Genomic DNA, 27,908 nt, shown 5'->3' on the forward strand with positions numbered 1-27,908 from the left:
CTCAAGCCAAGGCTCGGTCGCTACGTAGCTACCGAGCGCTTTTCCCGCTCGGTCGCTACGTAGCGACCGAGCTCGAGCCAAAGCTCGGTCGCTACGTAGCGATCGAGCTAGCCCAAGCTCGGTTGCTACATAGTGACCGAGCGATCGTCCCGCTCGGTCGCTACGTAGCGACCGAGCTCGAGCCCCAGCTCGGTCGCTACGTAGCGACCGAGCGCTCGTCCCGCTCGGCCGCTACGTAGCGACCGAGCGATCGTCCCGCTTGGTCGCTACGTAGAAACCGGGCTCGAGCCGAAGTTCAGTCGCTGTGTAGCGATCGAACCCTTCCGATCATCGATACGACATCAATCCATGCATTCTCGTCAAACCTTCGAATGCTATCTCCCGAACACCGTAGCAGGCTCAGTCCATGTTTTCCGCTATTCAAATCCATCAATCAAACTTCGCGGATTAGAAACCACAGAAAGTTCGTTCTTTTTCGAAAAGAATTCGTAGTAAACGTCTCGAGTCGGAAGACGGCCCAAAGGGATCTAAAACACGACTCGAGGCCCATCCTACGATTTCTTAACCAAAAGCTCGTAAACCGCAGCACGGTTTACGCTTGGTCCACAAGGAAGGATAAATGTCAAGTTTCCGCGGATAAATACAGAAGTTTTGAAGATAATTGGAAGATCGGGAAAAATGGAATATCTCCGTTTTTATGCTATGACGGCTTAAGGGCAGAAGAGTAAAAGCGTAAACCGACCTTGGAGCTAGTATATAAGGAGTCCTAGGCGAGGAGCATGAGGGGAGGACTTTTCAGAGCAAACTTAGCACTTAAAGCAATTTAGGCAATTTTCTGTTTTTGTTATTTCGAGCTGCGACTCAATTAGGTTTAGCCTTCTTAGGGTTGCTAGAACTAGGAATCTCGCCGACAGCTCTCGAGCCCAGGCTTATACCTTGTTGTAAACGCTCATACGCAGATTCGGAATAAGATCTTCTTTGCTCTCTTTTCGATCTATTATACTTTATCGTTATTATTCTCGTGTTCTGATTGCTTGACGTGTGGTAATTAGCAGATATTCGGGTCCTCTGGGAAACTAAGGTTTTCCTAGTTTCCTTATTTAAACGAAAATCGACAGTGCGTATTTCGGTTCCCACAGTACCTTAACCTATTAACATATCTAACAACACTATAACAATTTGATAATATTTCTACATGTATCATTGAATTTAGATTTTTGAGATTTGTTGTTGAATGGTTAACTTATGTAATAACAGATAACAACTTATTTATTAACTTGCTATTAATCTTGAATATGTTAATAATGCAAAATTTTATTCAAAATTAATAGCAAGTCTCATATACAGCATAAGTTAAAACTAAGTCATTGTTAGACGTCTAACTTGTGTTTTTGCGAGCTAATACTATTTTCAGCTGCCATTTGCTTGTTTTATCCGGTAAATAACATTTTCAAGTATTTTGTGTTTTGTTTTGTTTTGTTAAAGCTAATACTATCTTTTAAAAAGACACATAATGTTTTTAGTCGGCTATACACTACCATGTCGTATAACATTTGCAATTAGCCATATGTTTTTCTAATACAATTACAAATGATATTTCTAATTTGAATTTTAAACTTCATTTAACTAACATGTAAGCAGCATATCTTATAATAAGTCATTTAACTAATTTTATATGATATGCTACTATTATATTTCATATAACGTAAATAATGTGTTAGCAATGCAAATATAAAATTATTTGTCCATAGCCTAACTTAAAACAAGTTTTGGTGATACTGAGTCATTTAGATGTCTAACCTTTCTTCTTGCGGGCTAAAGTTATGTTTAGCTCGGGTTTGCCTATTTTATCCGGTTAACAACATTTTTAAGTATTTTGTATTTCCTTTTGTTGAAACTAATATTATGTTTAAAAAAACACATAATTTTTTTTACTCTTAATAGTAATTCTATGTGTCATCTACCATTCTCTATTTTACTATTAGACTCTTGTTATGTATATTGTTCATATGTAGATTGTTAAATGTCCCTGAGTTTGTATTCTCAAGTTGTTATCCGTGTTGGCAAATAAAATATTGTCTATCACTTTATATGTATGGCTAAGTCAAATTGCCACCGCTTTTAGGAATGATATATTTGAATCCTTTGTAACCGGCTAAATATGGTCTACGCAATCTAAGATTTAATTTATATGTCCATGATATATTGTAACCATCCATTACTTCAACTAATAAAAAAGATAGGCTAAAACCTTTCATTTCAATTAAATATGTATGGCTAAGCTAAAATGCAAATAACCATCATTTTCAAGAATAATATATTTGAATCATCTATATCAGCTAAACTCCTCTATACACAAGCTAAGATTTAATATATACATCTATGCTATATTGTAGCCATGTTATTATCATATTATCATAGCATAACTCTTTGATATATCATATTAGAAATTTTTAACTTACTGTAACTATCATCAATATATGAGTTTAACATTTTCAATACGAATTAGCTAGGTTGACCTCCTCAAGCTCATCTCTAAACCTGTTTTACAAGATTAAGCAAATAAAGATCAAGCAAACTTGTTTGAACTCAATATAAGAAAACTAACTATGATCTTTGTGTTAGTCACATTGCGTCACTGATAAGCAAATCAATATTTTAATGTGTATGGCTAAGTTAAAATGTAAATAACCATCATTTCAAGAATAATATATTTGAATCATTTATAACCGGCTAAACTCCTCTATACACAAGCTAAGATTTAATATATACATCCATTATATATTGTACTCGTCTAATTATCATATTATCATAGCATAGCTCTTTGATACATCATATTATAAGTTTTTAACTTATTGTAACTATCATCAATATATAGTACTCGAAGAATTTAGCAGTTTCAATACAAATTATTTAGAACTTCTCAAGCTCATCTCCAAACCTGTTTTGCAAGATCAGTTCATTATGTGTCACTGAAAAGAATATAAAACAACTAACTATGATCTTTGTTTGTGTTAGTTCAGATAGTGTCACTGAGTTTTTATCAGAGGATGGTGAAGTAGACCAGATCCATATTTTGATTAGCTGGCTAAACGAATAACAACCATATACATGACCAGACAGCCAGCTAATTCTGAGACGGTACCTCTTGATTGTTGGAAAAATGACCCGAAATTTTTTTTGTACGATAGAGAATGAACTCTGGTAGAGAGAACTCATAATCTTGTTCGGGACTGTGATAATGATGATGAATGGTTGGATGCGCTCAAGTGTTTATGTAGAGGAAGAAAATGGAAAAAAGAAGCAAGGAAATTCATGATCTTCTTTGGTTGTTCGCAACTCTTGAACTCCTAAAGAAATAAGCAGAGAAACTTAAGAACTCATGAAATTGTTTAGAATTCACGATTTTTTTTTATTTTTGTTTAGATTCATCATGCAAATGTAAAAAAAAACAGAAGAAGAAGATGAAGAAAAAAACAACGATAATGAGAGAGAAAACAAGTATTTTTGTTTAATATAACCAAATCTATACTAAATCTTTGCCAAATATCGGCAAAACTAATAAAATATTCCCAGCTAACCTATTAATTTTACTTCCCTATAGGACACAAGTTCTATCCGAAACTTTTGAAGCTAATTTCGTCATTATATATCACCCATTATGCCAACAAAATTACAAGTTTTACTGTTCTTGGTACGTAACTAATATCATAAGTTTTCTTTGGTTTTAAGCAAATTATCCCAAAATAAAACGCACATAGGACACAAATCAATTATCAGATGATTTGATATGAAGATATAAAAGTCAGAAAAGACAAAACGTTACGTGCCGAGTTGTACTTGAAACCCGAAACCGCGTGAATAGAAAAGAAGTCTTTTACTGACAAAATCTTCAATGTTCGGATTGGTTGTGCCAGTAAAAGCAATAAGCTGTGTAAACTCCTTTTTTTTTTGTCGCTATCAGCAGAAAAGGAAAAAACTATATTTTATATAATCGTTAGATGATTCACACGAACTGAACTAAACTGAACTGTGAACTAATTGTTAAAAGTGTGAAGTCATAGGTTTTGGAAGCTGTGAGCATCGGAAATCGGCGAACCGGGGGAGGGGCGGGGGGTGCGCGATTCCCTATTTCATTATTTTGATTTTTTTTTCTGTTTGATTTAACAAAAAAAAAATAGTCGAACCAATCGTAGACCTATGACATGTGGACCCACGAAATAGTGATGAATCCGTATCACTACAGAGACCTCACGCGACCTGGGTTCACAAAAAGTAAATTATTACAATAATTTTTTTTTTGGGAATTGTGTGAACCTGAGCAATAATCCCCTAATGGAGATGCTCTGAAGCCTTTTCACATGCTTCATTTTTTTTATTCTTTTGTTAAAAACACATGCTTCATGTTTCTTTTTCTTTTTCTTAGCTGTGTCTCCACACGACAATGTCATATAGTCATTACCGCTTCACCTTCTTACTATTATTATTATTAACTCTTCATTTTTACATGAAAGTTATTCTTATCATTAAAAACGTCTATCTTACGTGTTATATACATTCTGATACCATTTATTTTTAAAATTCTTTAAAATATATTAATTTATATAAATTTTAATCTTTTTAATCATATTTAAAATATCATTTAAAGTTTTTTCACATATGTTTGTATATAAAAGTATACTTTTTAAATTAATACTTCTTAGCATCTAGTGTTCATTTTAATAGATGTATATATTTTATAAAAAAATATTTAATGCAAAAAATATTATCAATCTGCATAATATTTAAATTTTATTTGTATTGAACGAAGTCTTACAAATATTAATATATAACTGTTATATTTTTATTGTGTGCACAAACATACTAGAAAAATTATTTACAATGTGAAGGTATAATATTTAGATATAAAATTAAATTACAATTAATATTTTACTGAGTTTTTACTAATGTTAACTACTTTTCTGAGATAATAAAAAATCAAAAAATATAATGAATTTTAACTAATTTAATATAATAGTTTAGTATTGAGATAATAATATAATCAATTTAGTGCATGAGATTTATCTTCTACTTGGTCTAATTAGTTATATTTTATAGTAGTGAATTGTATAACTTTTTGTAATATATATAATTTTAATATTTGTAAGAAAAGAATAAAAGTTAATCTAGACAAAAATAATAATTTTTGTTGTGTTGCAGTTTTACACAAAGATTTGTAAGATTTAAACCAATGGTGGTAGTCTAGTGGCGCTTGAGGGAAGTAAACCCAATACAACGAACTCTGGTTCGAACTCCGCTGGCCACACGGATTTGAGATATTGCTTTCGGTTTATTTGAATGTCCAGAAGAGGGTCTATCTGTGGACTGTATCTCCACCCGAAGATTAAGTTTATGTTTTTAATAGACCCGGGTTTAACCCTTTTAATCTTCAAAAAGATTTATAAGACTTTTTGAAAATTATTACATATTTTAAACAATTTTTCGTCTAATTACCAATACATTTTGGACATAATTTAAATACCATATTCATTGTAATCTTGACTTCTTAATACTTTTATTAGTTTATAAAATTTCAATGTTTTTGGTTTGTTGATTACATATAGTATTTTATCATTTTTATAAATGAATATTGACCGTTCTTCCTAAATGTTTTGTAAGTTGTCCTTCATATTATAATTTATTGATGGTATTTAATATAAACTAGATACGGACCCGCACGGTGTACGATTATTTTTTTAAAAAATCTTTGTGAAAAATTTAAACATATATTATACGATTATCAAATGTGTGGTTTATATTTTGGAGATATATTTATTTGGAAATAATATATTTTTTTCACATGTATAGTATTGGTATGTGTTTTAATAGCATAAATAGATTGTATATGGTGTTCATTTTAAATGTATAATGTTCATATATAAAAATATTTAGTAGTTTAACTTGGCTATTGATTGTTATATATCCTATTAGTTTATAAACCTAAGGAGTTTTTTTATTGTGTATCTTTTAATTTATTTATTCAAAATTTATTAGGCTAGCCTACCAACCGTGATAAATTTGAGTTATATTTTTTCTGAAAATAATCATCTAAATATTATTGAAATAGAATATATTAATATTTGATGTTGATCATATTGAGATTTAAAATAGGTTATGCTATTATATTTTCATACTGTGTCGTATAGTTTATGTAGAATAAAAAATCAATAATGTAAATTTTTTTTATTAATATTTGTATGGCAGTATATTGTATATACTAAAATGTCCTGAAATAAATGTGCAAACTGCAAGATATTAGAATATTTTTAAACATATTTTTGTTATTTGATACTATATTGTTCAGATTTTATATAACAAAGTTTTGATTTATCAGAAAGATCGTCGAGATTTGATCAAATATTTTTTTTTCATCTGATTTTATCAAATGGTTTTTAGATATATCAATGAAGAAGTAATGAAGTTGAGAATATCTAGGATGAATATTCCATAACACTATTATTAGCTGAATTTATGTTTATACATGAGATTGTGTAACTGTAAGTATGCTCTTTACATTAACAAATAGTTTTGTTATGTACTACAAAATTGTAAAAACAATGAACTGATTCTAATCTATATCTATATTATTAAAACTGAAAAACTTTTTGGTACTGTTTGGAAACATGTATATCAGTATAAATGATATTTGTTTGGAAGCATAGATAGCAATATATAAAAAAGAAATCTTGTGTCATTTTAGTAATGTCATTAATATAATTACATTAATTGTATCAAAAAAGAAATATTTCACTCAGTTTAACAATTTTATTAATTATATTAGCTTAACAATACATCACATCATTAATTATATTATCATAGTAATAATAATGCAGATTTTTATTTATTAGTTAATAGGTTTATAGTGATTTAAACCTCAAACTATTTATCATTCGGAAGAAAAACCTCTAACTATTAATTTATGTTTTTAAACCTCCAACTATTAAACCGTTAATGGTCGTAACCTTCCGTTAACAGAGTCATCTTTTATGAACGGAGACTTGTTTAATCAAAACTAAGCGTTTCATTAAATCTCAAAAACAACATGAGTTTCCTAAAAACGACACAAAGGTTTCCAAAACAGCATAAAGTCTTTTTGCACGACTTGAAACCTTTTTCACGACAAAAAATAACTCAAAAAATCCCAAATCAGTAACCCTAATTGCGATGAAGAGCTTCTGATTCTGAGATTTCGGGTGGGTAGTTGAATTGAAGAGATTTCGGGTGGGTTTCATAATTTGAAGAAGAGATTTCGGGTGGGTTTCGTAATCGGAGGAGAAGGGTTCGATTTTCCCAGTGAAAAACAGTGAGATTTATGTTCATAATTCTAGAGAGTTGAAGCTTGTTGAGGGTTGAAGATAACAAGGTAATCTTAAGTTATCAGTTGATCAAATCATGCAAAGGTTGGGTATAAAAGGTCTACGGGTTACAAAAACCAAGTGTCAGAGTGCAAACAAATTATGAAACATATCATTGAGAATGAGTATGCCGAGCAGTTCACTAGAATGTATGATTTTGTGGAGGAGTTGAGGAAGACTACTGTGATTTTAGGAACAAAAGATCGAGTTTGTGAGAAGTTTTACACTTGCTTTCAGTCTCAGAAAATGGGTTGGAAGAATGCTTGTAGGCAGATAATACACCTAGATGGGACCTTTCTGAAAGGAAGAATGAAAGGGCAATTGTTAACTGCTGTGGGAAGAGATCCTAATGAGTCGATGTATATCATAGCATGGGCTGTTGTACCTGTCGAAAATAAGGTTAATTGGGAGTGGTTTATGGAGTTACTGCAAGAAGATTTGAAACTGGAGGGTGGTAATGGGCTTGCTCTCTCTTCAGATCAGCAGAAAGATTTAATTTATGCCATTAAAAATATCCTTCCTTATGCAGAGCACATAATGTGTGGTGCTAGGCACATCTTTGCTCAAAAGAAGTACACACATATGGGGCCATTGCATAAGACGTTTTGGAAGTGTGCTAGAGCGTACAATGAAACAGTTTTTTGGAGACAGCTAGAGAAGATGAAGAACATAAAGCTGGAAGCATATAAGGAAGTGAAGAGGACCACTGATTCTCACTGGTCTAGGGAATTCTTCGGTGACACCACCAAGTCGGCTGCAGTGGAGAACAATATCAGTGAGTCATACAATGCAGTGTCGAAGGATGTTCGGAAAATGCCTATTGTTGCATTCCTAGAGGCAATTAGACGCCATATTATGGCTAGCAACTTGCTTAAGATAAAGGAGATGGAAAGTGTCACAAGCTTGGTCACACCAAAGGCATTGGCGATTATGAAGAAACGTAAGAGGAGCTTAAAGTGGTGTGCTCCATTGTCAAGTGGAAGATATATGAGGTCGATCATGGGAAGAACAAGTTTGTGGTTCATGTCCGAGATAATACCTCTTGTACTTACATGGAGTATGAAGTTAGTGGGATACCTTGTTTTCATATCATGTCTGCAATGTGGACTGAGTATAAGGAGACTAAGCTTCCAGAGACAGTGATTTCAGATTGGTATTCAGTGGAGAAGTGGAAACTTTGCTATTCATCCCTTCTATTTCCTGTGAATGGGATGGAGCTTTGGGAAACACACAGTGATGTTTTTGCTATGTCTCTTCCGGACAGAATCATTCCAGGAAGACCAAAAAACAATGACAGAATCAGAGATCCAAGTGAAGAAGCTTCTCAAAATTCTCAGAAGACATTAACGGTAATCAACCTCTTAACATACATATGTTATCAATTATCAAACTCTGATCAAAGCTTTTTAATGCAGACTTGTAGTAACTGTGGAGAAAAGGGACATTACATACGCACATGCCAAAAAGAAGTTGCCAAAAAGAAGGGGTCCTAAAACCACCTAAACCGCCTCAAGAGTTTCCTTCTACTCATGCAAATGATGTTATGGTAAGACTCGACTCTATGTCGTGGTTTCAAAAGAGTGTATGACTCTTATTTTATGTTTTTACAGACATGTAGCAATTGTCAACAAACCGGACATAACAAGCGTAAATGCAAACTCGATCTGGTCCGTAAGCCAACCAAACTGCCTTGAGGAAGACCTCCAAAAAGACAGCCGACCACAAACCCAACTACAGACCTGACCACAGACCTGGCTACAGACCCGACCACAGACTGAAGTCAAATGTTGTTTGGCTTTTTGATGTTACATTTGCCTTTTGGTGTTTTTATTATGATGAATACATGGCTTGTGTTCTTTTGATGATGATGTTTACTCGGCTTTTGTTCTTTTGAGTCGCCTTTTATTGTTTTGCTTAGGATGATGGTTCTTTTATAATGCTATTTTGTCCAGTTTCATTTTGAAAATCAAGCAACATAACATGCTAATATCAATGAGTAAATAACATGCTCATATTGAAGTAGATAAAGTCTAACATAATTCAACTTACACACCCAAACAAACAACAATGTTTAATAAATAAACGAAACATCAACGATGTTTAATAATAAACGAAACATCAACGACGTTTAATACATAAACGAAACAACAACGGTTCTGCAACTTACATCTAAAACTCTCAAGCACTTCAATAATTTCACCAATATCTTTCTTCAGCTCACCAATTTTTGTTTTTATCTCACCCAGATCTTTTGCCATCTTTGCTAGTTGACTACCCAATATTCCAAGTTCTTCATGGTGTGCTTCATCAAGCCACTTAAACACATGGTTTGGACCATATATTTCTCCACATCTATAAAATCTTCTTCCTGGATTTTGAGTTGTCTTTGACTCCAATATGATTGTGGGAACTCCACGTTCACACTTTCTAGGAATTCCACCTCTTTCAATCTGATTATCCATCTCTTCACACGCTAAATTTTACTTATTTCCACTGAAGCCAAGTTTCGAATTTACTTAGGTTATTCAACTTTCAAAATTCCATATTTTTGATAAATAAATGAAGAGTAATGAATGGGATATAAACAATTAGGTTTAAAAACAACAAGAACCCAAATTTCCAACTTACCTCACCTTGGCTCTTGAGAAGGAAGAAAAACCTACTTTTTTGTCAGATTTGGGGATGAATCATGTTTCTCTCTATTTGTTAGAGATTTTAAGCAACTATTGTCGTTTTTTGGGATTTAATGAAACGCCTTGTTTTGATTAAACAGGTCTCTGTTCATAAAAGATGACTCTGTTAACGGAAGGTTACGGGCATTAACGGTTTAATAGTTGGAGGTTTAAAAACATCAATTAATAGTTGGAGGTTTTTCTTCCGAATGATAAATAGTTTGAGGTTTAAATCACTATAAACCCTTAGTTAATCAACATTAACTTTTTACCAATTATAAAATTAAAAATGTAAAATACTGAATTTTGTATATGGTTAAACGTTTGATCTAGTTTTTTTTTTACTACAACTTTTTTTTATGTTAGTTTCAATCGGTGGAAAATTACGTAGCCAAAAACATAATTCATTCACTACAAAAAAAAAGGGAATATTGTTACGAAAATTTGAGACTAAAGTTTTTGGTCACATATTTGTGACTTTAATAGACACTAATTTGTGACTAATATTATATGACAAGAAAAAGTAGGTAATTGGTCACAATATTGTAACTGGTTTTATCGTAGCCAACTTTTGTCACATTTAGTGACAAAAACATGACGGAAATAAACGAGAAAAAATATGTGACATAATTGTGACTATATTTATTGTTGTCCTAGTGACTGATTTATGACTAAATCACATGTCTCCATTTATGACGATAGAGCAACTAAATGTTCGTGGAAATTTCATATAAAAGAAGGCAAACAAAAAAAATTTTAAACCCCGAATGGATTTTTAAATCCTAAACTCTTAACAGAAATCTCAAAACTCTAATATTTTCATATTTTAACCTCACATCTTTTGACAAAAAAAAATCTCACATCTAAAATTTAATTTCAAAATTTAGTATTTTCGAAACATTATCTCATACTTTGAAAGTAAACCTCAAACACCCAACTCGTAAGTAAAAAAAAATAAACTTTAACCTTTACATAAAGTTTTAAAATTACTATAATACATCTAAACTAATATCCAATATTTATACAAATTATATTTTTTCGAATCTTATTTAAAAAACTTCAACTTCGTATTTAAATTTAGAGTCCAGACCTTTTTCTTCAAACTCCAAACCTTATATCATAAATTTTATCTCTAGATTGTTTTTTTTTCATTTTTAGAATAATACAAATGTGTAATTTAAATGAATTAAACTTAGAATTTTAATCAAACTTATAATAAACATTAAAAAATTAAAGAAAGATCAGAAACAAAAAATCTATCGTATGTTTAAAAAAAAAAAAAATTCTATCGTTGTATAGAAGAGATGTAATCACAAGTTCTATTGCTGCTGTACAACCAAAAAAAATTTTCCCTGTCAAAAAAAGAAAATTTCCTATTGGCTAATTCATATACACAAGGATCAAGTTTTTGACCGTCGGATGAGACTAAATCAACGGACCAAAGTTATTAATTTTTGAGATCTGCATGTCTTTTTTTTTACCAAACAGATCTGCATATCTCTCGACAGATTCTCTCATTTGATTTCATCTCCTAATCTCTTCATTCTTAAGATCTTAGCGATCTCTGCTCCCATATCTCTCCAGCTTCGCTACAGACTCTGTCAATGGTCGTTGTAAGAAACGAATCCTCCATCTCCTTTTTAAGATCTACAAATTAATTACTTTCTCATTATCTCTCTTTTGTGTTGTTTTGATTTTGGTGCATGTTAAAGAATCGAAGGAGTGAAGGAGAACCGGAGGAGGAAGGAGAGAAAAAAGAGGAAGAACATGAGAAGGATGAACCAGCATGAGAGGTGGAGACATGACGGTGTTCCGGTGTACCGTCACAGCGTCTATTGTCGCTCCCGCATGACTGTTCAGATTGTGAGAATCCAATGAATCTGTTCATCTTAATTATGGCTCTTTCAGCTGTGTAGTTTTGCAATTATTTTCACAGAACCGTTTTTCTTAAATCTGTGTAGTTTAACAATTATTGGTATACCTGTGTAGATTTAAGAAGGGAGAGGAGGAAGAAGAAGAAGAGGAGGAGAAGTAAGAAGAGCGGTTTCACAAATTACAACGAACTGAGACAATTTAATTAGCAAGGAATTGTAACATTCTTGTCATTGTCACATTATAATAGTCACATATTATAACGACTAGGGGCATTTTGTGGACAAAATTCTTGTTTCATCTCAATATTTGTTAGGGTTATTGTAGTTGTGAGTTTTGCGTTTTGGGTTGATCATTGTTTTTCAAGTTTTTTTATTGTTATAGGGTTAGAGTTGTGCTGATGAACTGTGTATGCACTGTTCTGCACTCACGAAGAACTAAATTGTGTTAGCAATGTGATTGATATAGTTCATGGTGTTGTTTGTTGTATCATTGAAACTTATTGTTTGTTTGTCTTTTTAATTTGTTACTTGTACTGTTGAGATTACATAAATTATATTAAGGTTGTTGAGAATACCTTTTGTTTCTGGATATTTTTTCTCCAGTTTAGTTGTGTAAATTGTGTGTATTAAGTAATAATTTTTTTTGTTCTTATTATGTTGATTATATGTTTTTTTATTTTTAAACTTGTTGCTTTTACTGGATCTTTAAAACAAATATACGAAGACTTGTAGAAATAACTATAAAAGGAGTGACAATTAGTATTTGGGCTTTAATGAGTTTTAAACGAATATATGTATTTTTCATAAGAAGACAATAGCATTGGCCTTTTGACATTGAGCATGTAAGCTAATTTCATAAGACAAGAGGAGTGAGTAGGTGGAGATGTTTGTCTGTTAGGATCTAAAATTAGTGTAGCATTCATAAAATTAGTGTAAACGACTCAAGTTGTTTCTTTGGTGAGGTCAGAGCTCTGGACAGAACGGATTTGTCCGCAAATTTTAATTCAGTTTCTCCACATGTTAATGTATTACTTTAATAAATATATATTAGGTTACACCATCAATGTACAAATTATGATATAGCGTAGTGGTATAAATGTTGGTGATTATATCTCAATAACCCGGGTTCGAGCCATAAACTTGACACTTTTTCACACTTTTTAAAAGTGAGACCCACGAAACGCTGACGTGGTGCGCTGAGGAGTGAGCAAAAACTCAACTATTATAATATAGATTTGAGACAATTTAATATGTAAAGAATTGTACCAGTGTTGTTACCGACATACAACAACGTAATTTTTTTTTCTTTTTACGTCAAAATGTCATTATATTACTCAAACTTGAGGTGGTCTAGGTAACCAGATCAGAATAGAACAACCAATAAAAGTAACTCCATATCGAAGGATCTAGCAGTCTTAGCTAAAAATTCTGAAATCTGATTGCGCGCTCGTGGAACATAATTAATGTTGAAATCCGGAAAGCAAATCTGTAGCGTCTCAATCATTTCCAATTCCGTCGCAAAGGTTGGCCAGGCATGAGATTCCTTTATCATTGCAATCAGCTCCTTATAATCTGTCCTAAAGCTCTGGCATGTTGAATGTTGAAGCATGTTCTCCATTGCCCACCACAGTATTTCTACTTCCGAATGCAATGCTGATTTGTCGAGTGAAGTTCCTTGTCCCAATAAGTTGAATGTTCCCACCACTGTCCATAGACCCACCCACATCCACTAAAGTGAGCAGAAGTTGTCCAAGATCCATCTAACAAGTAAATATTACCCAAGCTTATGACTTGGGATTCCTCAGTATTGGTGTCTTGTACCACTGGTTGAACCACATTGTTCGCATCAAACCATGCTTGACATTCATTTTTTGCATGTCGGACTAGCTCCAAAGGATCTCTGTCTATCCCCCTGAAAAGTTTGTCATTCCTAGCCTTCCAAATATACCAGATTAGTCAGGGATAAGGATCCATGTCCTGTTCTGGCTCAATAATAGTGTTTTTCCTCCATAATAGGTAATCCATATTTATGTAGACGCTTGGTGCTGAGAATATATCTGGGCTTGTTGGAAAAATTATCTTCATATATATCTTTTAAAAATTAATTATTTTAAAAAATATATTTTTAATAGGTTTTAACAGGTCTAAATAGATTTTTATTTTTATCATCGGTCGAAATTATTAAAATAGAAGTTGTTATGAGGTTTATTTGATTTTTGCATGTATTTACATCATTGTAACTCTTATATTAATAGTAACCATATTGTTATTTATCATCTAACTAGATTATGATCCGTCCATTCAAATGGCGAGTATATCTTTTGTTTAAAATTTTTTGAAAATTTTAATTTTTATATTTAGGGTTTTATAATCATACTAGATTCTGAACCGCCTTTAAAAAGGCGGGTATATTTTTTGTTTTGTATTTTTTAGAAATTTAATTTTTATATTTGTGTTTTAGGTCATGTTTGTGTTTTTTGTATAATATTTCTTCTAAGTGATTAATAATAATTTTTTTTAATTGTATTAAAATAGTTGGACTACCCTCTATCAATAGGTCATGTTCATGTTTTAATAGAATATATTAAATATAAATCTATTTTATTAAAACAGTAACATGACCTATTGATATAGGTTTAGTCCAACTAATTTAATAGTATTGATTAAAATCTCTTATTAATCATTTAAGAAAAATATTTTATACTATGATTACAAAAAAAACACAAATATGATTAAAACACAAATATAAAAATTAAATTTCTAAAAAAAAATGTAAAACAAAAAATAAATCCGTCCTTTCAAGGACGGGTCAGAATCTAATTACTATTAAATTATGAACACGTCCAGTTGATAAAAGATCATATCCTATTTAAAATATAACTGATCCAACTGATTATCTAAATATATCACATAACCACCTTTTAAATATAAAAGCATCTAAATAATTTTAGTTTTTGGAATAACTACCCATTATGTGGGCCCAGCATTACTTACGTTAATAATTTCCAACGCTGTTCAGATTTCCAGTTGTCCCAAAAAAGAACCTTTTGCAGAGTTTATCAATTCAGTGGTGGTGATAAAGGTGTCTCTAATTCAACATCAATTCAGTGGTGGTGCTCAGATCTTCTTTCTTCATCTAGTAGTAATAAAGTCTTGGTGCCTTCGTGGATGGCCATGGGCCTTTTAGATAGGTAGTGGGGTGAAGCGTTCGATGGTGAAGAAGATGAATCTATGGAAGGCAGTGCCGGCTTTAAGGGTGTGCGGAAAGTGCATTTGCACCAGGTCCCATCCTATTAATTATTTTTTCCTTTGCATTTTAGGGTTCAAATTTTATAGGGCCCAAAATTTCACAAACATAATTAATACACCACATTTTGTTTATGTTTTATATATTGCACAAGGCCCAAGCAATTTTTGAGCCGGGCCTGATGGAAGGAGACATGTGAATCTATGAGATGATGGCTGGATTGATCTCTTAAAGGCTTTCTACATTAGTTTGTTGAAAAGATTAGCCATTTTGATGGATAAAACTCTCAAAAACCTCTTGGATTATAGTAAAATCCTCACCGGTGGTGATGCGACGGTGGTTTGGAGCATATGTTCATTGCCTTCTCTTTGTTACATTCCACATGTAAATCACGCGCTATTTTTAACTCATCCTTATCTTTTTGTTCTGCAAATTAGAGATGGATTTATGGGTTTGATTTGTTGTAAAAAATTTGGGTTTTAAAAACAAAACTTGACAACTTGGATTTAATGCAAGGGTCGACCAAGAAAAAACACACACAAAACTTTTATGACATTACCATCATTATATATGAAATAAAATCATGAAAATTTAATGAAAACATATAATTTTATCTATTTAATTATACTAAACAAAATTGTAACTATATTTTGTTATTTAAAAAAAGTTATAACTGTTTAGAAATAAAGTATAAAAATGATGTGTTGATGTGTGAAAGAACTATGGTACAAGTGTATAGCTATGTAACGTCACAAATTTAATACAATTATCAAAATCCTTTAGTAATCATTTAAAAAATATTTTACATAAATATGATTACAAAGAAAAACATAAATATCATTACAAAAAATAAATATAATTAAAAAAATATATGAAAATTAAATTTTTTAAAAAGGTAAAACAAAAAGTACCCGCCCTTCAGAATCTAGTTATTTGTTAAAATTTTGATGATTAAATAAATTTGTTAATTTTTTTGGGATTTTAAAGTAGTTTGAAGTTCATAAATAAACTTATATTTAACAATATGTGTCTTACATAAGTGGATTATCTTCCATGTGATTCTTCTTAAATAAACTTTGTAAATGTGTTAAATGCACATTGACAATTCTTCTTGTTGTTTTGTATGTTGTCATTCATACTATAATTTTATTGTTGGTATTACATATAAATTTATTTGATATTAAACTCATTTATTAGACGTAATTCTTCAGACTATTTATTTTTTTAATCTTTGTTATAAATATTTTTTCTCAAATATCTTTTTCAACCATTTTTGTATGAGATAGTTTTAATTTTATGTATTATATATGGTTTATTGTATTGTTAATGGCATTATCTATACTATATATAAGATGATAGTGTTGATTACAATTTCAAAAATTTGATGAGTAAATAAAATTTTTAATTTCTTTTAATTGAAAAGAATCAGATTAATATTCTTAAATAGTCTGCTTTTTAACAATATGTGTTTCACACAAGTAGGAAGGGAAAATAACTGAAACCAGCTATTGTTTTAATTGTTTTTTAAAAAAACATGTAAAACCTATTATAAATTAATTTAGATGATTATTTATAGTATATACAACTACTTTAAAAATTCTATATTAAATTTAATATTAATTTTCTTCCAATTTTTATTAGTCTCAAATTTTTGGTATTGATAATATACAATATATTATATTTTAATATATACGATACATATTTTTATGCTTTAACATACTTAAACACACAATTTTTTTTAATCTCGTCAACGTTCTTTCCAAATAATTGGCATGTATGTAATGTTAATTTTTTAAAATAATATCCCCTATATTTGTTTATAGTATTTATATTGTTTGCTTTTTATTTTTAAATAAATATTTGTTTCTGAAAATCTTGATATTTTTAAATTGTCAAAATTTTGTTTTCTCCACAAAATCGTAAATTCGAGTTTTCTCGGCAAAAACACAAAATCATGTTTTCCCGTCAAAACAACAAAATCAAGTTTTCCCACCAAAATCGCAAAATCGAGATTTCCTCGTCAAAACTGAAAAATCGAATTTTCCGGTCAAACACGCAAAATCGAGTTTTTCCGCAAAAAAAAAAACAAAATTGAGTTTTCCCGCCAAAAACACAAAATCGAATTTTCTCCAAAATTGAGGTTTCCCGCCAAAACCGAAAATTGAGTTTTCCTACCAAAACCGTAAAATCAGAGTTTCCCGTCAAAACACAAAATCAAGTTTTCCCGCCAAGAGCACAAAATCGTGTTTTCCGTCAAAACGTAAAATCAAGTTTTCCCGCCAAAACCGCAAAATCATATTTTTGTCAAAATCGCAAAATCGTGTTTTTCCACCCGAAACCTTAAACTTAGTTTTCCCGCCAAAACCGCAACATTGTTTTTTCCCACCAGATAGAAATTTTGTATTTTCCATCCAAACTATAAAACTGTGTTTTCCAAAGTCTAAAAATCTTTTTATTTTCAGTCCCCAAAATTATGTTTTTTTACATAATACTCATTTAAACTATAGTATTATTATTCATAAATAAATCATTAAAACCATTAATTAATTAACTTAAAAAATTAAACTTTTTAATTTTAACATTTTTAAAATGTTTGCTAGAAAAACTTTATAAACGTTTTTAATAAAAATAAGACTTTGTAAAACGTTTTTAATAAAAGTTTAAGAAAAATATTATAAAAATAAAAATAAAACTTTATAAAAAAAATTTTATAAAAACGTTAAATGAATTTTATAAAAAATGTTTTACAAATTTTTATTTTTATAAAGAGTTTAAAACGCTTGTAAACTTTTTAGCTTTATTAAACTTTTAATAAATAAATAAACTAAACTTGAAATTTTAATGTTTTTAAAACTGTTTTTTTCTTTCTATTAACTTTTTGAATTTTAAAAAACTTTAAAATTGTGTTTAATGTGTTTAATTTGATTAATCAAAGGTTAGTTTTGGGATTATGAAAAAAAATTATATTAAAAAGACAACTTAAGGAAGGTATTATATCAAATCTAAACCTGAAACCCATCGGAAAAGGAAAATAGTTCTTTTCTTTTTATTGAGGCTCATGACCTTAACATATATATATATATATAGTGTCGGTAATTTAGAAAATCTAAACTTTTTTTTTCTTACAAAATCTAATTTCTCTCTGAAGAAACACTAACAATGACGACTATCTCAGATCTTTCGTTGGATTTAGTAGAGAAGATAGTCTATAGGGTTCCCATAACTAGTATAGGAGCGGTGAGATCCACTTGCAAACTATTGAACCGTTTATGCAAAAATCGGATTTGGCTTTACCTAGAAGAAAAGAGGCATCAGTTTCTAGGGTTCATGGTGAAGAATTATAAGCTTTGTTTGATCAAATTCTATCTTCATGGAATACTCGACGAAGAAGAATTTGTGGATCCATCTATAAAGGAGATCATCGGGGATTCACTACTTAATCAAGTCGATGTAACTAAAGTCTTCCATTGCGATGGCTTATTGTTATGCGTCACCAAGGACAAGGAGGAGGTGGACAGAACTAGCCTCGTGGTCTGGAATCCCTATTTGGGACAAATCAGGTGGATCCAACGACCAAGAAATAACTACGACAGGTTAGACAGCTATGCTCTCGGATATGACAAGAAGAAGAACCGTAAACATAAAATCTTGAGGTTCTTGGATGATAACATAGGAAACAATGTTTTTACATACGAAATTTATGATTTCAGCTCTGATTCATGGAGGGTTCTTAATATCACTCCGGACTATGACACTACGTTTTTTCAACGCGGCGTGTCTCTTAAAGGAAATGCTTATTTTTTCGCCACAGAAAAATTAAGAGTAGTAACAGAAGAAGAATACACACCAGAGCCTCATAAATTTTTAATCTGTTTTGATTTCACAATAGAGAGTTTCGGACCACCTCTGCCTCTACCGTTTAACCTCTATACTGGAGATACTGGGACTTTGTCTTCTCTTAGAGACGAGAAACTCGCAGCTCTATATCAGTGTTGTGATATGGCCGAGGTGGAGATTTGGGTGACAACTAAGATTGAGGAGCCTAATGCATTGTCGTGGATCCCCTTTTTAAGAATTGACTTGGAACCATTCACAGGTTTTGATTTACAGTTTCAGCATGATGGTGCGAGTTTCTTTATTGAAGAGGAGAAGAAAATCGCTGTAGTTTTTCATTTAGACAGTTCTGATCAAATGACCTACTACGACTCAGATCATGAAGACCTCATTGGAGAGAATGGATCATCTGAAATTACCTGCAACGACACAGCTTACATCATTGGAGAGAATGGATATTTTCAAAAGGTGGGTCTTGGAGAAGGTGTGAGTGACCCAAGCCCACTCAACTTTGGAGAATACTGTCCACTTGTGTGCTCTTCTTCTTATGTTCCAAGTTTAGTGCAAATCAGCCACCAATTTGCAGGAGACAACAATTAATAAGCAAAGAGAAGCAAAAGAAGAGAGGTCATCACTCTTTTCTTTCTATCATCTCTTTTCATTCGTTTTTTTTTTTTTTGCAATGTCTTTTGGACAAGACTGATTGTATTGTGTTATTTCTCGTTTTTGGTTTTAGCTGATCAGAAATTTGATTGTTTTATTTTGCTCTTTATCTTCAGTTTCAGCAGATAAATGAAACCATAGAAAGCATATAGTAGCATTCTCTGTAGCATAGTGCATTCTCCCAATGAGAAAACCAAATGCAAGGAGCATCATGGTTTTAGAAAGTTCTTCTAATGAATCATGTTATCACTAGAATTATTAGACATTCTTTCTAGAAAAGAAGAAAATAAAATTAATTTGTTCTATTATAAACATTTCTTTTGTAGTATCAACAAAATTGCAAGAGGCAAAAGGAATAGACTCACAAGATGGTACAAATTGAAGTTGAAGATACATCTAACTTTAGAATCATTTCAGAGGAAAAAAACCTATGTACAAGAAAAGTTAATTCACCACTTTACTTATTTTCTTCCGATAAAAATAAATTTATCAATACAAACCAACACACTTATGGTTTTGTCTGTGTGTTTGGGTTCATTTAGACAACATTTTATGTAGATGAGCACAAAAAGAATTGAAAAGAGAGTTAAGAAAGAAAAAAAACTCTCCTAAAGCAAGAACAAAGCTTCTAAGTAATCATCAACATAAGCTAAGCAAGGCCAATAATCTGTTCTTATATGCACCAATGTCGACCCTTCACCAACTTCCATTTCAAACAGCAGATGATATCTCGGCGGCAAAAACATCAGCATCTTTATCTTTCCCAACTTCCCTCTACTCCTACTCATCGGAACCTCTTGATCGTCTCCATATCCTATGTATGTAAGACGTAGAGGGTCTCGGTTAGATCCTGTTGCCCCCATCGAGGAAGAAGAAGCAGTACCCTGACCTCCTCCTTCTTCCTCGTCCTGCCACACAACGTTCTCGATGATTCCTCCTTCTCTTACAATGTTCACAAGCTGTTCTCCGGTGATAGCCACCACAAAGGGGGCTAAGTGAAGCTCGCTGGTTTGTATAACAGTTTCTGCAGGGACTTCAAGAAGCTTCACCGACCGAGTCCCGCTGATTGCTGCGGCGGTTTTGCCTCCTTTTAGTGCAAATGTTTCGTGTGCCGTGCTTGATGATGAACCGCACACTTCCCACAAAGCACTGAATAGATCTGAGTAGTAGTTTGGTATTGTATCTTCAGGTTCATCGAGTGGGGCAAGAGCTTTGAGGAACATGTCTTCGATCCCCACAGGGACACTCTCGAGTTTCCCCTGAATCATCTGACCACTCTCTGCATTTGCTTCCATTGAAACCTCAACCAAACCAGGTGTTGGTTCTCTAGGTTCAAGTTCAACCGTTACAGATGCTCCTCCTCCCAAGCCATCTTTCTCCTCCTCTTTCGGCGCGTCTCCTAACAAGACTATGTCCAATGAGCCTTGTACATTCTTGTCCCATTGAGTCTCACCTAGAAGGAAAGGTATGCGGCAAGATGGAATAGAGCCATAAGGTGCTGAAGATGAGAATTTAACCACGGTGGCGAATAACGCAGGAGGTGATGAGTCCACTTTATCCAACTCAGGACTCTGAGTTTGACTACCCCATATGCTGCTATACGGTTCAGCATCCAATCTCAAAGTACAGTTTATCCTCACCTTGATTCCAGGCATGTGTCTGAGATCAGGAACCACCGAGAAGTATCTCCTCAACCTTTCGAGAATCTCAGCTATCTTTGCATCCATCACCCTTAACGTGGGCTTTCCTGATTCTATCCTTCGAGAATCCGGCAAAGGCCGGAGGAGCTCTTGACTGCTCTCCGGCTCAACTTCATCAACCTGAACTTTGCTTTCTATAATGCTATACCCTTCGTTTCCAACGCCTAGAGATGGTAGAGACAGAGACCATGACTGTTTCACTAGTAGGGAATTGACACGTTCAAGATGAATATATGATGAAAGATTCCAAGATTTGTTGGGATCATGACGGAAACGAGGACTCTGAACAGTGAAAAACGCAGATGAATGAGTTGATGGAGAGACAGTATCTGCAGGCTTCAATATGTTCTTTAACCTCCTTCCTGGTATACATACCAGCATCCTCAGATATATCCTGTAATTCATAAACTTAAGAGGTTCAGCTAATGCAATAATGATTCGTTTAGTGTGACATATGGTCATTACCTAGCGTTGTCTCTAACATCTAGATCAGGGAAATAGAGACACATGAGAGAAAGAAGGCGAGAGAGTCCAAGAAACAATCTAGAGCTCTTATGGTGACTCAAGAGCGTTCGACAAATCCCAAGAACTTCAGTCCCTTGATCCCACAGTTTCAGCCCCACATCATACCCGCGCTTATCAACAAGTGTAAGGACAAACTTGGTGAGCAGCACTATCAATCTAGAAGGAGGTATTGTATCGTTCTCCGCAATCCGATGGAGAAGCGGGAAGTAAGCTGTTAATAAACAGCTTTTCTCGAGTTTGGGAAGCAGCTTCTCATCTATTGTCTGGAGAAACCGCTCTCCTAACCACTGATGCTTTCGACAGTTTATCAACCGGTCAATAAAAGACACAACAACAGGGACCAAGATTTGAAACTGTGAAGTCATGTCCACCAGCAACCCCTGAATCAAGTATAGAAGATAATCAAAACAAAGGAAGAGTAAATGTTCATGAAGCTCAGCAGATACATTATTAATTATTAATGTTATTTTCCTATGGTCGTTGTTGTAGAATAAAATTTTCGTTACAAAATAACTGTTGTTTTAAAATTTCAATGTAAAATTTGTTAACGATATTCTCATGTTTATGTTCTTATTGGTTGAAATATGGTTAGGTATATAGGTATTGATGTTTTTATTTAGAAAATATACAAAATCAAATGTTTTCTTAATCTTTATGCACAAATCTAAGACGACATTTCAAAATGAAACGGATGAAGTATACATCTTAAAAAAAGCTAAACAAGTTATGTTCCTTTCTCAGAAAAATAATCAAAGTGAACCATCATCAAGCAAGATAGCAACAGACCTGCAAGTTTTGGAAGAGGCTAGACTCCATAAGGCTTCTAGTGGTGGAAGGGTCAGAGTCAGAATGCGTAGAAGCACTTATCAGAAACTTGTGCAAAGTACGGAACGCTACACCAGTTTCTGAGCTCCAAGGAGGCAACCATTTGAAATCCGAAACAGAGACCAAACATTCCTGCAACAACTCCCCTGCAGATTTTCCGTTATCACCACCTCCACTCAAACCGAGATAGCACTGTACCAGCAGATCAAGCTTCAACGCCTTTAAAGCGAGCGGATCAAATACCGCAGGATGAAACTTTCGACCCATCTCGAGGACAGACTTCCTCTTCCCAACCTCCCCACTCAACATCACCTTATTAAACAAACCCATCAACCAGTGAAGCGCAAGCAAGCGGAAAGCAAGATAGATCTGAGTCTCCTTGGAGAGAAGCATGAGACGTCTCATGATATCTTTCTCTTGTCCCTCGAACGCATCAGGGAACTGAGTATACATAAGCAAGACAACATGACACAGCATCGGATCAAACGAATAAATCATCCCCAGGAACTGAACTTTCAGCATAGAAGCTTGTAACTCCAATGCAGACGCAAGGGGGACCACCATCCCCATAAACTCCATCATAGCACAAGACGTGAACAGATACGGAGACTCCAACATAAACGCCAGCGTCCGTCTCAGCTCCTTCTGATCTGGCCCCAACCCCTGACTCTGACCCAGATGCGGAGGAGCATTGAAAGGAACCAAAGGCACAGAAGTACTAAGAAGCGAAACCTTCAGCTTCTGATTAACGACATTGTAAACAACGGTGGTGAACAAGAGAAGGTAAGCTTGCACGGCGTGTGTTCTCTCCGCTTGGCACAGCGACCAAAGATGCCCAGCGACATCAGACAACAACCCCGGAAACGCTCTCTCGAGCTGACGTAAGCACTCGCACGCGACGGCACGTGCCTGTCTATCAAACCCGTGGTTAGGGCGATTCACAAGCGCGAGCAGCAAGTCAACGACGGCTTCCACGTGGCGCACGGAGAAAGAACCAACCGCCACGAGCACCGACGTGAAGGAGATCAAAGCCTGCTCCTTTAACCCGTTCGATCCGTCCGTGGGAGACTGCACGATCGCGCGGAGAGCGTCGACGAGGCGATCGAAGGTGTCGTCGCCGCGTCTGTCGAAGAGAGTCTCGGAGAATTCGTCGAGGAAGACGAGGATTGAGAGCTTCGATGGCAAAGGGAACTCCTTTTTGAGGAGGGAGGAGAGAGCGAGGTCGGGTAGAGAGTCGATGGAGAAGACGGAGGTGAACCAGTCGCGAGGAGCGCCGGAGTCTTGGAAATCTTCGATGAGGACGTCCCAGTCGTGGACGGAGAGAGGTCTTGCCGGAGTCGTCATGCTCCGATCGAAGATAGGATTTTGAATCTGTGGAGAAGTTTAAAAGGAAGACATTTGAGACGATAAGACAGCCTCTTGAGTCTTGTCGCCGGCAACAAGTACCACTCCGTGAAACAGAACAATTCACAGATGCTGACTCATTATTTACTTTATTTATTCATTTTTTTCTTTATTTTATTTCAATTTAAATGTAAATCATTTTCTTGACAATATATACTATTTAAGTTATTTATTTTATTTTAAAATATATTTTTTTATATAAAATTCATTATCTGTCAAGATAATTTAACTTTTTATAGTGTTATTATCTATTCAATAACATAATCTACCGTTATGTGAATGGTGGTTCTAATTTCTATTTTAAAATCTATCGTTATTGACCCCAATACAATCCAAATCGGAGGGAATTTTTTCCAATCAAGGGCAGAGCTTGTGGAAAGGGTCTTTAGTGTTAAAAAAAAAAAAAGAAAAAAAATCTATTGTTATCAGGTATGATATTCATAAATTTTATTTAAAATCTGGAGAGATGAATGATTTATTTCCATTATTCTTTTCATAAATTTATTTTAAGTCTAGTATTACTCAACTTTATAAAATTTTAAAATGGTTTGTCTTTTTGAATTGATTACAAACAATTTGAGGTAGAAACTAATGAATAAAAACTGATCAAATCCAAAAAATATTGCTGAGATTTTTGAATAAACCAACTAAAACTATCTTAAAATTTTTGATTTTAAATCACTGATTGAATAACACTTCCTAATGAATGATGTTTTTAATGATACTATTTTAGTGATATTAACGTAATCTGACCTAATTCGAATATAAACCTTATTAAACTTATATAATTATAAACATCAGACGAGATTACAAATCAGCAGTGTTTGTGGAACTAAGCATCAAACGATGTTTCGGACAGCGAGCCCGTTTTTGTGCTCGCATCATATACTCATCGAAACGTTTCGATATTCATTTTGCATCATCAGGTTTTAGGCCACCAGCTACGCTACTGGAAGAAGTGTTGTCTCGGACGCTCGGAGAAGATGAACACTTGCTAGAATGAGAGCTTTCTTCGACAGAGTTGTTGTTGTTGCTGTTTCTCTTACATCTCTTGCTCTTCTCTGGCCTTTGTGATGTATCCTACAAACACACAATTTTTCTAATAAATAACAGATGTCTAGCTTCTGACTGATCACAAGTTAATTTTTCAATCTTTGTCTCACCTTGTCAGAAGTAGATCCAGGAGTCTTTAACTCGAGCTGTGTTGCAACGTCATTAGAGTCCTCTGCTTTATCGGACCTGCTCTCTCTTGAAACTTTTGCTCTAGGTTCCCTGGAACGAGTGTTCTGTGGTATGTGCACGGATTGTTGCTCAACGACGGTATTAGGAGGCATATAGGGCATGTAAGGCGCTGGCATCATGCTAGGATTCTGGTTGCCAAAGTAAGTGTAAGATGGCATTGGTGGATGATGCATTGGGATTGACCCGGGAGGCATAGCCATAGGCATTGGATATGGAAATGATGGTGGTGGAGCCATCATGACAGTGTGATCCATTGCAGCTCCCCATGGAGACATCGACCTTAATCTCTGCTGGTATTGGAGATTGAGATTCTCAATATCTGACTTGAGCGATGTCTTTTCTTCTCTCAGGTCGTTTTTCTCCTGTGTCAGCTACAGAAAGAACCATTGTTATACAAGCAAGCACCAGTAGATTTTTGCCATTGATTAAAAAAAAAACAAGTCCTAGAAGAAGTTAGGTAGCCTTAAGAGTTTGCATTTTTATCATAAAAGACAGAACACAATTACGTATCTATATATATACAGGTGAGTAATGGATAAGGAAATGAACCTCGCGAGACTCATCTGTCAAAGCGGTGTACTCAGATTTGAGTTTGTTGACTTCTGAAGTGAGCTCTTTCAGCAACTGAAGAGTATCAGTGAGAATAGTAGCTTTGTCATTCTTGGGTCTGTCTGGATCTGCAAACAGAAAAAGGGTATGTGAGGAGGATGTTAATGAAAATCATGTAAGAGATGTTAAATTCCACATGGAAATCGTTTACCGAGCACATTTCCAAGTTCAACAAAATGCTCATTCAGTTTCTCCCTCCTCAACTTCTCACGGCCTGCTTTCTGAGACTTTCTAGCTGAAACGTCCATGACCTCTGAAAACTACAAGACATGATAAACTCACAACATAAATTTGCAGACAACGCTATCTGATTGGTGGCTCACAACAAGTGAGTCTTAGGGGTAAGCACAAGACTTCAAACTGATTCTCTGACTTGTAAACTAAGTATCCTACATTTACAGATTGTTCATACGAACCGGTTGCTAGGAGATTCTTAGTCTTGTGAAAGCCACAATCTTTCAAAACCGGATTTGGTATATAACTAACTAGCATCTATAAAAAAAAATCAAAAACTTTGTTTGAAGAAAGGAATCTGTAACTAGTCCATCTTAGATTTCTCCCTAGAACTTGTTACACTTAAGCTAAGTTCAAACGAGCAAAACCCATCTTAGATTCGAATTAATTACTTTGATTGAAGATGCACCTAGCTTAGCTAGAGGTGATCGAAACCCTAAGGAGGACGATGTCAATTGAAGACGATCTATTGGGGGCAGAGATAGAACAGACTCACCGGCGGGGAGAATCGACGGCAACGGACAGATCCGATTGAGATGAAGACAAAGACAAGGTTCGACGAAGAAAGATTCTTGTTGTTCGTTCGTGCTAGCCCCCCGCTCTCTGCTCACAAGAGCATTATGCCATTATCCCCCTTTTTCCAATTATTCCACATTTTTCTTTATTTCATACTACTTGATAGAGATGTCAAATGGGCGGGCTATAAATGGGTGTCCCGTGTCCAAATCGATATGGTCCAAAATGGAAAGACCCATATTAAACCATAATTAAAATTTGTCCAGATGGGTGAACCCAATTATATTCATGGACAATATTGGGCTTAACCACTTGGACAATGGGCGGCCCAATAAACTTAAATGTCTAGGGTTTAAAAAATTGGGAGAAAACACAAATCACCTTTTTTTTTCTTCCCGTCTAACTCTTGTGTTTTTTCTTCGTGTTTGATTTTTCCTCTTCGAATCATCGTCTTCGATTTTTCCTCTTCGAGTCCTCGTCTTCGATTCTTCCTCTTCGTGTTCGATTCTTCTTCCTCGTCTTCGTTCTTCTTCAATTTTTTTTCGATTCTTCACCAACTTCTGATTTCATCATCTCTTAAGATTTGATTTTTCGTGATTTGTGTTATGGGTTTTCACTATTAGCTACTGATTCGTATCATCTACTAATATTGTGTTATGGTTTATGTGTTAAATAGATCGGTGATTTGTGTTCATAACGAAGTTGGTGGCGAGTCTGGCGACTGTTTCTGTTTCCGCAAGTCAGACGAAATTACGAATTTTTTAAACTTATCTTGAATTTTTTATAACTTTGAAACATGAAGTTTAAAACTTAAAGTTTAAGTATGTGACATCTTTAAAATTGAAAACTTAATAATCTTTAAATTTTTAAAACTGAAATTATGTTGTTTACATTAAATGGGCGTATGGGCCGTCCATGGATAGCCCAACAAATCATGGTCTTATTTGGTTATGGTCTCATTTGGACATGGTTCTATTTGGGCTTCGACCAAAAATGTCCAGCAAAAAAATGAAACCCATTCGGACACACCCAAACCCGCCCAACCCGCCCATTTGACATCTCTACTACTTGACATCTTTTTTTTTTTTTTTTTTGCAATGACATTTAATAATTTCAATTTCGCCAGCAAAGATCCATATTATTTCCTATAGACAGTAGCGGCCCTGACC

The 27,908-nt window shown here is 33.9% G+C and overlaps 4 protein-coding genes and 1 long non-coding RNA gene across 7 annotated transcripts; 3 read left to right on the top strand and 2 right to left on the bottom strand.

The window, feature by feature from the left end:
• The first annotated feature begins 7,496 nt into the window (after nucleotides 1–7,496).
• LOC106355562 lies at nucleotides 7,497–9,088 on the top strand. The gene is made up of 3 exons (XM_022701815.2): nucleotides 7,497–8,406; nucleotides 8,460–8,743; nucleotides 9,005–9,088. The coding sequence occupies exons 1-3, from the start codon at nucleotides 7,497–7,499 to the stop codon at nucleotides 9,086–9,088; spliced, it is 1,278 nt and encodes a 425-aa protein (XP_022557536.2).
• Nucleotides 9,089–11,332: 2,244 nt separating this feature from the next.
• LOC111205389 lies at nucleotides 11,333–12,436 on the top strand. Its single transcript, XR_002657941.2, has 3 exons — nucleotides 11,333–11,679; nucleotides 11,779–11,929; nucleotides 12,056–12,436. It is a non-coding gene; the product is annotated as an uncharacterized LOC111205389 (long non-coding RNA).
• Nucleotides 12,437–18,160: 5,724 nt separating this feature from the next.
• On the top strand, nucleotides 18,161–20,321 carry LOC106352966 (putative F-box protein At3g20030). Of its 2 annotated transcripts, XM_013792621.3 has the most exons (2): nucleotides 18,161–18,780; nucleotides 18,898–20,321. In XM_013792621.3, exons 1-2 carry the CDS (start codon nucleotides 18,347–18,349, stop codon nucleotides 19,619–19,621), a joined length of 1,158 nt encoding a protein of 385 aa, XP_013648075.2. In that variant the 5' UTR covers nucleotides 18,161–18,346; the 3' UTR covers nucleotides 19,622–20,321. The 2 variants fall into 2 exon arrangements, with proteins under 2 accessions (XP_013648075.2, XP_022556711.2); XM_022700990.2 differs by having other exon boundaries at nucleotides 18,166–20,321.
• On the bottom strand, nucleotides 20,116–24,209 carry LOC106352965 (AP-5 complex subunit beta-1-like). Its single transcript, XM_013792618.3, has 3 exons — nucleotides 22,696–24,209; nucleotides 21,850–22,289; nucleotides 20,116–21,778 (listed from the first exon to the last, which is right to left on the bottom strand). The coding sequence occupies exons 1-3, from the start codon at nucleotides 24,076–24,078 to the stop codon at nucleotides 20,293–20,295; spliced, it is 3,309 nt and encodes a 1,102-aa protein (XP_013648072.2). The 5' UTR covers nucleotides 24,079–24,209; the 3' UTR covers nucleotides 20,116–20,292.
• A 686-nt stretch (nucleotides 24,210–24,895) lies between these two features.
• Nucleotides 24,896–26,907, bottom strand: LOC106352967 (transcription factor bHLH121). 2 transcript variants are annotated; one of them, XM_013792622.3, is made up of 5 exons: nucleotides 26,720–26,907; nucleotides 26,141–26,249; nucleotides 25,930–26,057; nucleotides 25,302–25,751; nucleotides 24,896–25,218 (listed from the first exon to the last, which is right to left on the bottom strand). In XM_013792622.3, exons 2-5 carry the CDS (start codon nucleotides 26,235–26,237, stop codon nucleotides 25,048–25,050), a joined length of 846 nt encoding a protein of 281 aa, XP_013648076.1. In that variant the 5' UTR covers nucleotides 26,238–26,249; nucleotides 26,720–26,907; the 3' UTR covers nucleotides 24,896–25,047. The 2 variants fall into 2 exon arrangements, with proteins under 2 accessions (XP_013648076.1, XP_048600461.1); XM_048744504.1 differs by having other exon boundaries at nucleotides 26,141–26,242; nucleotides 26,720–26,865.
• Nucleotides 26,908–27,908: the final 1,001 nt, after the last annotated feature.

Source organism: Brassica napus, chromosome C1, assembly GCF_020379485.1.
Source record: "Brassica napus cultivar Da-Ae chromosome C1, Da-Ae, whole genome shotgun sequence".
NCBI lineage: Eukaryota > Viridiplantae > Streptophyta > Magnoliopsida > Brassicales > Brassicaceae > Brassica > Brassica napus.

Coding starts and splice junctions, on each gene's coding strand:
- LOC106352966 (XM_022700990.2), top strand. CDS start 18,347: ATGACGACTATCTCAGATCTTTCGTTGGATTTAGTAGAGAAGATAGTC.
- LOC106352967 (XM_013792622.3), bottom strand. CDS start 26,237: ATGGACGTTTCAGCTAGAAAGTCTCAGAAAGCAGGCCGTGAGAAGTTG. Junction 26,058..26,140: donor TGAACTTGGAAATGTGCTCG/GTAAACGATTTC, acceptor TTCTGTTTGCAG/ATCCAGACAGACCCAAGAAT. Junction 25,219..25,301: donor CTGGATCTACTTCTGACAAG/GTGAGACAAAGA, acceptor GTGTGTTTGTAG/GATACATCACAAAGGCCAGA.
- LOC106352965 (XM_013792618.3), bottom strand. CDS start 24,078: ATGACGACTCCGGCAAGACCTCTCTCCGTCCACGACTGGGACGTCCTC. Junction 22,290..22,695: donor GCCTCTTCCAAAACTTGCAG/GTCTGTTGCTAT, acceptor TACTTGATTCAG/GGGTTGCTGGTGGACATGAC. Junction 21,779..21,849: donor GATGTTAGAGACAACGCTAG/GTAATGACCATA, acceptor TATGAATTACAG/GATATATCTGAGGATGCTGG.
- LOC106355562 (XM_022701815.2), top strand. CDS start 7,497: ATGAAACATATCATTGAGAATGAGTATGCCGAGCAGTTCACTAGAATG. Junction 8,407..8,459: donor GTCGATCATGGGAAGAACAA/GTTTGTGGTTCA, acceptor TGGAGTATGAAG/TTAGTGGGATACCTTGTTTT. Junction 8,744..9,004: donor ATTCTCAGAAGACATTAACG/GTAATCAACCTC, acceptor ATGTTTTTACAG/ACATGTAGCAATTGTCAACA.